The 14,289-nt window shown below is 41.6% G+C and overlaps 1 protein-coding gene across 1 annotated transcript in view; it reads left to right on the top strand.

Annotated features, from left to right (window-relative positions):
- Window positions 1–14,289, top strand: part of cacna1ia (calcium voltage-gated channel subunit alpha1 Ia) — a 71,178-nt gene that overhangs the window by 42,363 nt on the left and 14,526 nt on the right. Inside the window, exons 24-31 of the mRNA XM_018672228.2 lie at window positions 95–287; window positions 916–1,067; window positions 2,134–2,243; window positions 4,843–4,976; window positions 5,442–5,512; window positions 9,341–9,419; window positions 10,718–10,839; window positions 12,364–12,819. Of these exons, the coding sequence (XP_018527744.1) occupies window positions 95–287; window positions 916–1,067; window positions 2,134–2,243; window positions 4,843–4,976; window positions 5,442–5,512; window positions 9,341–9,419; window positions 10,718–10,839; window positions 12,364–12,819 (1,317 nt within the window). The remainder of the gene's footprint in view (window positions 1–94; window positions 288–915; window positions 1,068–2,133; window positions 2,244–4,842; window positions 4,977–5,441; window positions 5,513–9,340; window positions 9,420–10,717; window positions 10,840–12,363; window positions 12,820–14,289) is intronic.

Here is a 14,289-nt window from a genome sequence, read left to right as displayed (position 1 = left end):
TCATTTTCTCCTTCCCTCTCATCTCTCTTTGATGTCTTATCTCCCTCGTTCCCATCATCATCATCGTGAAACAAACCCGCCACTTCAACCCCAGCCGGTGACCAACAACAACCCGTGGATGCTGCTGTATTTCATCTCCTTCCTCCTCATCGTCAGCTTCTTCGTCCTCAACATGTTCGTCGGCGTGGTGGTGGAGAACTTTCACAAGTGCCGTCAGCACCAGGAGGTGGAGGAGGCCAAGAGGCGAGAGGAGAAGCGTCAGCGGCGCATGGAAAAGAAGAGGAGGAGTAAGAGAGAGGACTGAGAGCAGGAGAGGGGGATAGACTATGAAAGTAGAGAGACAGAGGATAGACAGGAGCAGTCTGGTACGAAAGAGCAGGCAGGAGGAGTTTTATACAGTAAGAATGTGGAAGATCAGATGAAAAATTATTACACTCATAAAACAACGAGGTATAATGATACAAAACACAAAGTGCCTGAAAATAAAAGCTTGAATTGCTCACTCTACCCCTTTTGTTACTATGACACATCACAAAAATCATTTTCTATCAGCGTGTAGAGTTATGATCAACACTGATGAAGATTTGTGCTGTAGAAAACAAGAGATGGAAATAGAGACAGACAGATGATAATAAATGCAGAAACAGAAAGTGTCATAATTGGTTATGTGCTCTGCAATTTGACTTTTTTTTTTGTTGGTAGTAATTTCAGCTCAATCAAAGCTTTTAAATTTTGCATTTCCGAGTGCTCGTTGCAAAGCAGGTCTTCCATGGAAAAATCCTCTGCTACACATGATAGAAATGATCTGTTGTACATAAAACATCAGAAAACACCCATGATCAGACACAAATACTAATTTAATATGTTTAAAAGCTCTGTTAATATAATCCATTAACATATTTTTCCAACCAACAGAAGCCCAAAAGCTGCCCTACTATTCCAGCTATGGCCACATGCGCCTGATGATCCACACACTGTGCACAAACCACTACCTGGACCTCATCATCACCTTCATCATCTGCATCAATGTCATCACCATGTCCCTGGAGCACTACAATCAACCTCACGTAAGCAGGAATGTTTAATGTACCTGTGTGTGCAAAGATGTGTTTTCTGAGAGAGTGCAGTGGGCACAGGTCCAGTTGTGCATTGTGCTTGGGTTTATGTAAACATCTGGAGAGTTGTGCAACTTCACTCTCTCTTCCCCTAAAGCACCTTCTCCAAAAAATATGGACAAAAAGAGACACTTTCTGCAGATTGCCACAAGCCCATTCTCAGAGGGAAGAACTAATGCTGGGTTTTTGTTAGTGTCTGTCAGTTTTTGCAGCTGTTTTCCAGCACTACCCTACAGCGTTTACATAAAGCACTCCTCTCTCTAAACAGCAGCACATCTTAAAAAGACACGCTGATACCACTGACTGGTCCACCACCATGAAACTATACCCAGGCTCTGTAGCGTGTGTTGCGAGTAGCTGCGGCCCATACAAAGGAGCTGTGATTGCACTGCTGATTTGACGTGGGCTGCTGTCAGAGTGGTGTTAGCTATACAGTATGTGTATCTGTCCATTCATGTGTGATGAATAGAGGTTCAAAAGACTGATAGCGTTTTTGTGAGAGAGAGAGGAAAAGTGATTATCCGTGAGATAAGATGCACATTTGACCTTTAAAATGGAGCAAGCTTTCTCAGACTGACCGAGCATCAGATAAATATCGCAGGTCTTGGCTGTATTCGTCAGCTGTTGGTCCTGACATTTGGCAGCCTCCCACTTGTTAGAAGCTACAGCTCTATTTATGAAAGGAGAAAACAGTTAGCAAAATGATATCTAGTCTCTGCAGTAACAGGAAGCTGGACTGGACGTTGAAGACAATTAAAACATGCTTGCCTTTGGAATATTTGAATACTACACAAATTAGTTTAAAAACGTGTGTTTGTTAGGAGACGCAATGTGTGTGTTTTTGGTGCTATGAATGGAGGATGCTCTGTTTTTGCCTCTGGCTTGCATGGTTTTACTCTACAAACAGTGGGAACAACTCCAGTTCTCTAGTTTCTCTCTGCTGATATTCCACCCTACCCCATCACACATGCAAACACACACACACACAGGCCTCCTTTTTATTACTCTCTCTTTCCAGTCTTTGGATCTCGCCCTGAAGTACTGCAACTATTTCTTCACCTCCACTTTTGTGCTGGAAGCAGTACTCAAACTCATCGCCTTCGGCTTTCGCCGCTTCTTCAAAGACAGGTATAGTGTGTATTTATTCACTGTGTGTCGGTAGTGTTTCCCTTTCTGTCTACAAGTGTCTGTGGTCTTATTTGTCACTCTATGGACACGTGCGTTTGTTAATCTTCTGTCCAGAGATCGACTGTACTGTACATGAAGGATGATTGTCAGTCAGCTTTTCTTGTGGTCTTTTTAGTGTCTAGCCTGAAAACACAAACACCCATTGAATTTAAATACTGCAACATGAGCTTTATGCTTCAAACCAGATTTAATATCACAAAAAAATACAGTATCACCCCATGTTTTTGACTCTTCAGCTAAGTCACTTATCACATATTTGATGGGGAAAAAAATTAAACATTAAAGCAACTGTCATGGCTCTGGGCACTTGCCATAAGCTCTTGAATTAATGTATAATATAAATAGTGCCACAATAAACAGTTATTTAGTTCAAAGTGTAATAGCTGCACAAATCCGCTTTTTGCTTTGATCATTATACATGGAATAACAGCTTTAACGATACAGAGGATTAGGAAATATGTTTAAATATGTGAGCTGGCTCTGATGTGTTCTGTTATTAAGTTGACTAAACCATATTGTGGAGCAAATATGGCTTTCATGACAGTCATCACACATCATCACTTCTGTCAGTGTAAAGCAGGAATTTACACTTTTCTTTCTAGTAATTAGCTTCTTTGGTCACCACTAATTCAGCCTTTAGTTGCCTTATTCCATCAGGTTATTCCATAATTGCAATATAAACTATAATTCTTTATTAATTAATTAAATCAATTAAGTAAAACTTTCATCATGACAGAATGACAGTCTCTTCATAGGGAGAGTTTTTCATTGTACTAATTAAAGTGAAATACTTTATGCCTAATTGGGGGGGGAAAAAAGTTTAACTACTACTACTACTATCGTTCCGCTTAACAAAACCTAATTGTCTATTAGTTCTCTGCATGTGAAACTGCTGCACTTTCCATTTATCCAACTTACTGTGAAGACCTTTGTGTGACCTCTGCAGGAAAACACACCTCAGCACTGGTCTGTTCACTCCCACACTGATTCGCTCAGAGCCCAGACTAATTGATTTGTCACTCACCTAAATGTGCACAGTGATGAGACTGATGTCTTATTCTTTTCAGGGATATGTGGTGACTGATTAAAGGCAGAAACAGATTTGGGAGCTTATATTACACTGATGGTAGTTTAATGTCATTGACCTATTTTAGTTAGTGAAGTGAAGGGGGGTAGAGAGAGAGAGGGAGAGAGAGATAAGGTGGGACAGGGAGAGAGAGGGACACACAGGGAAGAGACATGATATATAGGAGGGGAAGCTGGACCAATCAAAGACAAAAAAGGAAGAGGACAAATGAGTGATGAAATGAGAAAGAGATGGACGGATATAGAGAGAATTTATCACAGAGTTATCAGCTGGCACTTTGTCTCTTTTTATGTAGTGTCAGCAACAGCCGCAAGCAGTCATTGTGCATAGTGTGATTTATAATCTGGGGTGACTCTCAGGCCAGCTTTACAACTGGGTCATTGGAGTAGCAGGTAACACACAAACACACTGCCACCTGTGCCACCAGTAGAACTGCATTTACTGTTTGCAGGTATGTGTGTGTGTACTGTATATGTGTGTCAGGCTAAAAAGTTCTGAGGCTGACAGTGAAGGAGAAATGAAAGTCCAAGGCACATTTAATTCAACCTCTAGATGTGTAACTGGTGCATTTTTACCAGGTGAGCTGGACCGCTTCAATGACTTAGACGTGTAATGAAGGACCATGATATCTTATTCTGTGTGCTTTTGTAATTCTCAATAAAGGCAGCTGCCGTTGTCGGCCTTAAAGGGCTGTATGGCTGCAACTACAGAGGAAGATGTACTCTCTGGAACAAAAGAATTACAGGAAATGATTGATACATTGGCATCATCATAATTTTAAATAAGAGAGTTTTAGCGCTCTGAATGCATTCCTATGTGATCTCAGATCAGATGTGCCCCTGATTTACCATTTCCCATAAAAACTCACTTACAGTTTTCTGCCCATCTTTGGTGATTTCACAAAAGACATCTATTTGTTGACTGTCCTCCAAAAATCAGAAGATAAATGAGGACTACAAAACCTCCTGAAGCAGCCACATGAGGTGTTAAAGGATTAACATCTCAGGAAACTTGTAAAGGTGATGCAGTAAACATCAGGACAAAATATTTGCCCTTAAGTCAGATGTCATAAGGACATCATGGTGGCGCCCCATACTTATCAGATTTGGTAACATCTGTTTTTTATCTGTTCTGAAATTATCTGGCAGGAATTTTACTGTACATGATGTATTAGTTAGGGGCATGTTGAACGGTGACAGTAATGCGTTGAATGGTAACTAATAATTAGCTACATGCGTCCTTGTCATGCGTCCTTGTACTTGTCAGACGGCCCTTAGTGCATTCCTTGCAATCAGAGCCAACAAGTGAACAATTGTAACTTTGTAAGCGTGACTTCATCTTTTCATCATTTTGTGTTCATGTTTGCTTTTTGCATGCATGTGTGGTGCAATTCCTTTGTGTACCTTGCTCCATCATACGAGTGATGTGTGTGTGTGTGTGTGCTTGTGCTAGATGGAACCAGTTGGACCTGGCCATCGTGCTTTTGTCAGTGATGGGCATCACCCTGGAGGAGATCGAGATCAGTGCTGCCCTGCCCATCAACCCCACTATCATCAGGATCATGAGAGTACTGAGGATCGCACGAGGTACATTAACTAAATGTGTGAAATACTCACATACTGGACACTCGCAAGTCCTGTTCCAATCACACTTCCTGTACATCCTCTCAGTGAAATAGAATATTGATTTGGTCTTACTGGTGTGGTAAAATATAACTGCTGAAACTGTAAACAACTTTTACACACCAGTTAGCTGTAGCATGGCAGCTAGTGCCTAAAGTGCTGTTTCTATGTGTACGCTATATGTGTGTGTCTGCCTGTGTGTGATACACAGGGTATAAATTAAGAACTGACCTTTCCACAATTTAGTGTTTCTCATTTAGTCTGTAATTGAACCTGAGGGATTTTCCCCTAAGTGCCCACACTTAAAATCTCTACCTATCTCTCTCTTCTCTCTCTCTCTCTCTCTCTCTCTCTCTCTCTCTCTCTCTCTCTCTCTCTCTCTCTCTCTCTCTCTCTCTCTCCCCCTCTCTCTCTCTCATATACACACAGTGCTGAAGCTGCTGAAGATGGCGACAGGAATGAGAGCCCTGTTGGATACGGTGGTCCAAGCCCTGCCTCAGGTACACACACACATACACACTCAGTCTCACACACACACACACACACACACACACACACACACACACACACACACACACACACGCACACACACACACACACTGCCTTTCCCTAATTTTTTCCTCGCAGGCTCACACTTCACACTCCCAGAGAGAGACTTGGCCAATCTCAGTCAATAGCCAAGGTGGTACGAACTCCCCTTCTCCTTCTCTGTTGGCCTGTAGGCAGCTCTAATAGATGACTCATTCATGCCTCAGACTGGTAGACTGGCGCACAACGCGTGCACGCACGCATACATACACACGCACACACACAGGCTTTGTCTTGTTTTCACTTTCAGTACCATGGAGAGTACCCAGACTCCCACTGAGACCACAGTGTGCTAGAAACAGTAGGGGCGTCTTAAACCAGCCTGTAGTGCATTTGGTGGTGAACTGTCCACAGAGTCAGACAGTTTCTAGGCCATCCCAGCTGCACTGAAAGTTCAACTCTGTAGGAAATTCCCAGAATGCATTTTGCTTGCTGTTCTTACTGACTGGAAGTATTCTCTGTATGCTTCGTAGCATAATCTGATAAATTAGAGGCAAAATAGGAGACAACAAAACAAAGGAGTTTTTTTATGTGTAATATTTAGGTTATATTTAAATTGACTGATATGTCATTGATGCCATGTCCCAGTGTTTATTTATCAATAACCTTGAACCAAAATCCACTCTGCGTTCCACTTTTTTTTCACTGTACTCATTCATTTACTGTGAAAAAATGCACTTACTTAATTTACTTTTTTGCTTGAGTTAAATGAGAAAATTGATGCCACTCGTGCATCTGTGTGTAGGTGGAGCCAACAGGTGGTTAGCTTTGCTTAGGACAGGCCTGCATGGGGAGGGAGAGGGGTGTGACACGCAACAAAGGTCCCCATTGAACCATGGATGTTGTGGTTGTGTGGTATGCACTTTCATCTCATTGGTTTAATTTGTACGAAAACCTACTGTATGGATAAAAACAAAGCTGCTCTAACCAGGTGCTGGCTCCAGCTGCAACATGAGTGTGGTTTTAGTCTATTTGTCAACTCTCAGCAAGAAAGTAAATAAGTGTGTTTCCCACAATGTTAAAATATACCTTTAAAAAAGGCAGTTTTCTAGACAGACAGGTTAGACGCAAAGACAGGAACACAGCCTCATTTATGGACATGCAGGCACACAGACACACACACAGTCTGACCCATTGACCATCAAAAGTAAGACGAAGCAAACAGAGGGAAACAGGTGGTGTGGAGAAAGGAGGGCAGGCAGAGGTGAGGGAGAACAGATTCCTTGTCTTTCTTTTCTATTGATCCCCCTCTCATTAACACTGAGCCCTTTGCTCTATCCCAAGGGCACCAGGGGAGGTAATTAAAACTGGGGCTAATTAAACAGTTCCAGGAGGTCTCTGACTGTGTGCACGGGTGTGTGTGCATATTGAGGTACTGAAAGAGTGAGAGTTAAAGTGTTACACCTGGCGAGAGATTTACTGGGGTGATATTACACTATATTTCACAGTGAAAATGAAATGGCAAGCTGCCAACTTTTCTTCATTACATCACATAGGATATTGAGGACAGTATTGACATTTCAACAAAGGCTTGAGGATACAACTGAATAAAGGAGTGGGCAAATTCACTCCTATTGGTATATGAAGGCAAAGAATATGAATAATATGAATCATGACACATGGGGACAGATGTCTGCTGGAATAATAATTTATAAGATTAAACATGATGTGAATGCCTCACAAGTTCCACAAGCAGTTTATATATCTAATAGGCCATGACAGGACATGGAAATGTAATGAGGGATCCGTATACTTGTACTGAAGTGGATGGATAAGCTTAATAGGTCATTAAAATGTTAAGAAAAATGCATTTCCATGGCTTGTCTTGACAAAGACGCAATAAGACAAAGTCATTTTACTCACAAGCATCCTCCATTATCCTCTGCTCCCCAACTGATGCAAGATGGCTGCAGCATGCTGTTCACTGACACTAATAGCTTATATCATGTTGGCACTAAAGACAAGCAAGTTGTTTTATATCTTCTGTGGGAAATGCTGAGAAAGCATCCAGAATAGCCTTTGGCATATCAGAGCTGCCCCTTGTGAAATGACTCGTATTTAGCTGTAGAAATAAATGTGATTTTGGTGTCTGTCCAAATTAAATCAGATTAAATTGTTGAAATAATAACAAAAAATAGATCAAACAAATAGTAAAGCTTGGGTTCATTTTAATATAGTAGAGGGTAAGTTGTTGTTATATACATTTGCATAGAATACACCATTAAATCCCTCTTAGTAAAACTTGTTTTTCTCAAAAGTGCATTCATCCTTATGCTGGATCCCACACTGACTCAGGCCATTATGAAGCACAGATTGTTAAGCCCTCCAGGCAGGATAGCTCTAACTTAGAGACAGACTTGAGGCAAACCCTGTACCAGTCACATCAGCACTCCAGATGAAAGCTTGTATGGCAATTAGACTGTCCCTCATGTAATGGGGCATATTTGTCCACATTAATGGTACATTTTGATGTTTCCATAATGTACCTTGTGTGGTATGTATGCAGATATTACATTCTTCTTTCACCATCTACTACAGGTCTTGCATTAAGTGTAGATTTGAACTGCTTAACATGCCCAGCAGGTGAATCGTATCAGTCTATTTATGGAGAAGCCTTTGACAGGTTTAAAATGCAGATAAAGAACATACTCTGAATTCTTACCAGTTTTAACAGTCACTTTAGTGAGTTTTTATTGAGGGCAAGACACTTGAATAAAGATCCCTACAACATTTTTCTTTTGCAAGGTCTGGAATCTCATTCTAGTTCAATTTAAAGTCACCTAAATTCAATCGCAGTCACAATTGTTTAACTTGGCTCCTGTTTACTGAGAGCTTTTTCTTCAAACTCTCCAATCTCACTTTCAAGTAGAGCCAAAAAGCCTCTGCCACAAGTATCTCAACATTATATCTTTTCATAAACTTTATTTGCGTAACAGCTTTTGTGTAATCTCTTTAAAACAAGCGTCTGTAATTGTCATAATGTTGATGCATTATTCCTAGACTGAACTCGACGAAGTAACAAGCAAATTTTCAAAATATGTTTTCCCCGAAGAACAGGTGAAATAATCCAAACCTCTCCTTAGAACACATGGAGTACATTTATAATAACTACTTGTCAGTGCATGTCCTCATTCCCAGTGGAGCAGTGTTGTTAGCAGAGCGTTAAAGACGGTGAATAGGAGACGTGTTCTGTATCCCCGTAATGGGATTAGATTTGTGTTCACCGTGCAATATCATCATTGCCACTAAGTTGTGGTAACAGAGGCCTGTTTTGTGGTGGAACCGAGCCAAGTCCCCAAACTTAAAAATTCACAACAGCGTCAGGGGTTCAGTTGGATCAAAGTCTCAGAGGAAGTTACACCATAGTTTGCAGAACCGAGCAGAGTGATATGGGAGCAGCACGCTAGAAATAAGGTGGAAATCCTGTGTGACCGGTTTCATGAACACCCATTTCTTGTCCTATTATATTTCTTGCTGATGTGTTCAATAGCAGTGTTAAATAGAAAAGTAACCCGAACCATAACCAACTAAAAAAAAGAACTAGTCCTGTGCATCAGAATTTGAATTTATAAGCTAGCCAGAGCATAGAACCTATCCATAATGCTGTATAGGAAGCACTTTGTTGTTTCAGATGCCAGAATGCTGTGAGACAGTTTACAACATATGCATGGTAAGAGGTTTTCCTGTCTGTTTGTCTGTGTGTGTCTGTGTGTATGTTTATCTGGGTGTGTGTGCTGCAGGTGGGTAACCTGGGCCTGCTCTTCATGCTGCTGTTTTTCATCTACGCCGCCTTAGGAGTAGAGCTTTTTGGAGAACTTGGTAAGTGCACATTATCCAGTTGTGATGCTACAAAGAATTATCTCACATAAAACTCATAATAAATTCATAAATGAGGTCAAGCAAGTTACATAAGACAGCATTTGGTGTTTTTTTTTGTTTTTTTTTAACTACAAATCTTTACAGAGAATCCATATATTCATTCATTCAACTGTGTTTGATGATTGACAAATATTTATCCAGTGTAACTGGAAAGATGACAAAATGGTGCTTGCCATAACTTCTGCTGCCTGTGGGCTTTCAAAGGGGAACTGTCTTCAGAAGAATCTCTTCAAAGATTTTTAGGTTTGGACAGATTTTCCTTTGACTTGGGACGGGTAACTCTTTGATCTCAATGCTAATCTTAAAACCTTTGAGAAACTATGTGTTATCCTATTTCTGGCATGGAACTAAATATGCACATATATGTATGTGGTAATGTACATAAGCTCTTTCGCTGGTTGGATTAATCCTTTCATCATATATATGGTATGTGGTAATGTGACAAAAGGATTACACCAGCCAGTCGAAGACTATCTGTCCACATCATCACTATACAGTGGGTGTACAATAATTAAAAATCAACATATGTCAATGTCTGTCCTAATAGGTGAATAAAATTCAAGTTTTTGTGCACTCGTTGTACCCTCAGCTCATGGACATAAAAGTACGAGGACTTGTGTTAACTATGAAAATCTCCTTATTTCCTCCCCATCCTGTATTCTTTTTCATCAGTTCTCTCTCCTGCAGTCAGTCAGCCATTAGGGAATCAACCCACTCTCCAGTGTTCTGATACATAAGTACTGTCCTAAAATATCCACATTGAAGTTGGAAGATATATCTTCCAAACTGTCACATTTCCCTTGTGTGCTGCAGCTGCAGCCAGTGGCAACATTGCTTCCTATTGGAGCTTGGCAGGAGAACGGATTAGTGGCAAATGCAAGTGTCGCTTTTGTTGAGGCCATTTCAAAGATTATCTTGGGATATAAGCTCAAAGACAAATAGAATGTTTGGTCACATTGCTACTTATTTGATAACAGACTGTGTCTACACTGAGTTGGCTTGTTTGGACAATCATCCAGGCAGCTTAGCGACAGAGATGGTACATGCTTGTGCAGTTTTTTAGGAGCGACAGCATGTTAAGTGTTGACTGTTCATATTCACAAGTCTCTTCTTCTTTTCTTATCCCTGCTCCCTTTCTGTACCATTTTTCATTTCTCTTATCCTCTCACCTCTTTTGTTATCTGTGACCCGATAACTTCTCCTCTCCCTCCATCCACTCCCTTACTCCTCATCCTCAGTTTGCAATGAAGACTACCCATGTGAGGGTATGAGTCGTCACGCTACCTTTGAGAACTTTGGCATGGCCTTCCTTACCTTGTTTCAAGTCTCCACGGGCGACAACTGGAATGGCATCATGAAGGTACAGAGTTACATCCAACTGGACAGTCATTCACTCATTTGGAAGGTTTCAACCAGTTAGCTAAAGCTCCTATTTTTATTTTCTATAGCTTGGCCTTAGCCTGATTTACAGTACATAGAGTAATAAACAAAATTCACCCAGTCTAGAATTTGTGTTAAAGAAATTAGAGCAAGGGCTGAACGCTGAAGAGAGGGACGAGAGAAACTCTCTTTTATTTCTCTCATGCATCCTATCTTTCACTCTAGTGATAGTTGTTGATGAAAAGGAAACGTGCTTGCTCAGCACCAGGAGTACAGATTTCCTCACTGATGGGTAGGGCAATGACTGTGCCTCATTACGCGCGTACACACACAAAGCGCCAGTTTCCCCCAAACACACATCTACCACCACCAGCAGCTATCACCACTCCTCCGCACACCTTGGCTGCGAGGGGAATAGAGATTATGCTGGAGCGTGTCGGGCGTGGACCATTAAACACACACTGGATACAGGCAGTGTGGATGGTAGCGGGCCATGAAGCAAGCCAGCGGGCCACAGATGCTACCTCTCAGAGTAAATCTCTGTCATTTTAGCCGTCAAATTACTACCTGGGATGTGAGAGAGGTAGGCCTGCTTTGGTTTAGTAAGAAGCAGGTAAAGCAGAGTGGTAATTAGTCGTACAGCGACCATAGGGAAGACAGAAAATAATGAGGCAGAGGAGAGAAGAGGAAGCACCGGCAAACTGTAATAAAAGGGGGGGTAGGAGGAAGGGAATGGGGTTAAAAGTACTGACCAGTTATTATGCTTTCTCCTCTCTAAAGGGATTACAGCAGAAATGAAAAAGGGGAAGGTAGAGCAGCACAAGAGAGGTGGAGTGAGAAAATGGAGATTTGAGGGAAGAACAAAAATCCGTAAAGAAATAGGATGGAGAGGTAGTGAAGGCAGAAAAGGGAGATGTTGTGTGAAGGAGCACAGTGTGTAAATGTCATGCCAAATTAGATAGAAAAGACCAGCTTCAGCTCAGAGGGCTGAAATTGTTATGTGTGGTCACAGCCTGGGTGAGATATGTGTACTTCCTCCAGAAAACACTTGTCACTTTGGTTCTGCTCTGACTGAACTCCACTGTGAACAAGTTAACCAGAGTGGAAACCCACGAGAATAATAATAATCAAAAAAAGCCTCCTGTTGTTTTGCATTGGTGCAAAACAATTAGGTGTGTGATGATTATACAAGTTGTCATGAATACAGAGAGCCTTATTAACAGGAGCAAAATCTATTCAGTTTTTTCTACTTTTGTCAAAGCCATGTCAGATCTAAACAATGATGTCAGCCATATTTTACAGTAAATTCCACTCCAGTTAAAAGACAACATCATGAATTACGTTAAATAGTAATTGTCTGTAATTGCCCACTTCCTTTATCTTCACAAAGCCCTATCCAAAAAAAACATGATGGCTCATCTGAGTGTCCCCATTCATACAACTATTTTTCATCTTCCCCAATTAACCCCGTCCTGACTTCTTTCCTCTGCCTTTATGACACCAGGACACATTGCGGGAGTGCCCACCAGACCACGGCACCGATGTGGACTATGCCTGCAATCCGAGCCTTCAGTTTATCTCGCCCATGTACTTTGTCTCCTTCGTGCTCACCGCCCAGTTCGTGCTCATCAACGTGGTGGTGGCCGTGCTGATGAAGCACCTGGACGACTCCAACAAGGAGGCCCAAGAGGAGGCGGAGATGGATGCAGAAATTGAGCTGGAGCTGGCCCAGGGCACCCTCTGTTGCATGGGCGCCCCCAGTTGTGGGGGTGGGGGGGTGGAAAAAGGACTAGTCGCCGCCGGATCGGGGCCCGGGGGTACAGCAGGAGGAAGGGAGAGGGGAGATGCCAGAGGAGAGAAGGGGGAAGGAGGAAGGAAGATGCGGCACGCGGCAGCCGCTGCGCATCAAGGACCATACAACTCCCGCAACTCCAGCCGGAGCCTGTACTCACCAGCACAAGTGAGTGTGTGTATTTATGTAGGAAGCGTGTGTGTAAGAGAGAGAGAGAAACAGAGAGAGAAGATGCACAAGTATTCTCATGTTTGTTTGGTGGTAGAGTGAAAGGCCTGTTTTGTATGATTGGTCTTTGAGTGTGTGCGTGGGTGGGGGGTGTGCACACATGTTTGCGTTTGTGTCTGTAAGTAGGGATGTCTCAAGCCTATCTGCAGGACCACGATCAGGCCAGTCAAAGCTTCTTTTATTTTTTATTCCGACCACATTAAGTCAGGTCTACTATTTCTAATCCTTTTTTATTGTATCCCAGAGCTCAGCTGTAATGCTTCGCTGTGCTCCTTTTAAAACTGTGGAGCCGTTGCCTAAAGCAGCACACTGTAAGCAAGTGAGCCCCTAGAGTGATATCAACAGTTGCCAGCAGTTTCTCATGACATGACAGTATGTGCCAGCAAGGTATTCAAAATGTTTTTGGCCAAAAAACATTAATAAATAAAGTTTTTGCATCCATTTTAGCTTCAATTTGCAAGTGTACAGTGCCTTTAAAGTGCTGCTCTTTGTTTGAGCTGAGGTATTTTGTCTGCAAGTGAAAGGAGACACAGTGTCCACTCTGACACCTCTCTCCAAGAATAGTCAAACAGTAGACACTATGCAATATAAGGAAATCAATAAAATGTGATGCAGGCCCGATTGTCAGCTGTCAAACATATCTAAACATACAGTATATCATTTACTGCAGTATTTGCTCTGTCAGTTTAATGTAGACCTACTTAGGCTGAGTATGTAGGAAAAGGATTCAAATCAGGATTAAGGGCAAAAAAACGTAATGGAGACATCCCTACTTGTAAGAATTCTCTCTTCGTCTCTGGTTGCCTGTCAGTTTGCTTCTCTTCACACAGTATCACTACATTAGTTCAAGCCGAGAAAATTACATATTTGATGAACAAGCTGGAAGAATACAAAAGAGGTAAACAATATGGCAGTGATTTCTGTACAGTGTTTGAATGGTGCTGACATGGGAGAGAATTGCTGTTCTATTTCTTTCTTTCTTTTTTTTTTGAGAAATTTGACTGACAGCCGCATTGCGTGGTTACGTTTGGCCATTTTAGCGATCTCTTTGTATCAGCCATTTGTACTTTTGTTCTTTTTCTTTTGCAGAGAAGGAAGGAAGGGCAGGGAGGGTTAAACATTTACACAAAGAGAGGGAAGAAAAAGAAAAGGCAGATAAAAGGAAAGGAAGAAAAAGACACTAAGCTGTGCCTTAATGGCAACATTGCACAAATGGAATTGTGTTAAGAAACCAGTTAATATGAAAGCAATACCACCAGGCTGGAATTAAAGGCATTTTCCAAAATTAAATTAATTAAACCAAATTACCAAATTGATATTAGGCAGACAAGGCTAGGCCATATATTTTCATTTTACTTTTTCAAAGTAAGTTTTTGCCTTCTTTTACTGTAGTCATAGCAACCCATGTTA

This window comes from Lates calcarifer, linkage group LG11 (genome assembly GCF_001640805.2).
Source record: "Lates calcarifer isolate ASB-BC8 linkage group LG11, TLL_Latcal_v3, whole genome shotgun sequence".
In the NCBI taxonomy this organism is placed as follows: domain Eukaryota; kingdom Metazoa; phylum Chordata; class Actinopteri; family Centropomidae; genus Lates; species Lates calcarifer.
Note: the sequence above shows the minus strand (reverse complement) of the source record. Positions and strands in the feature narration are given on the sequence as shown.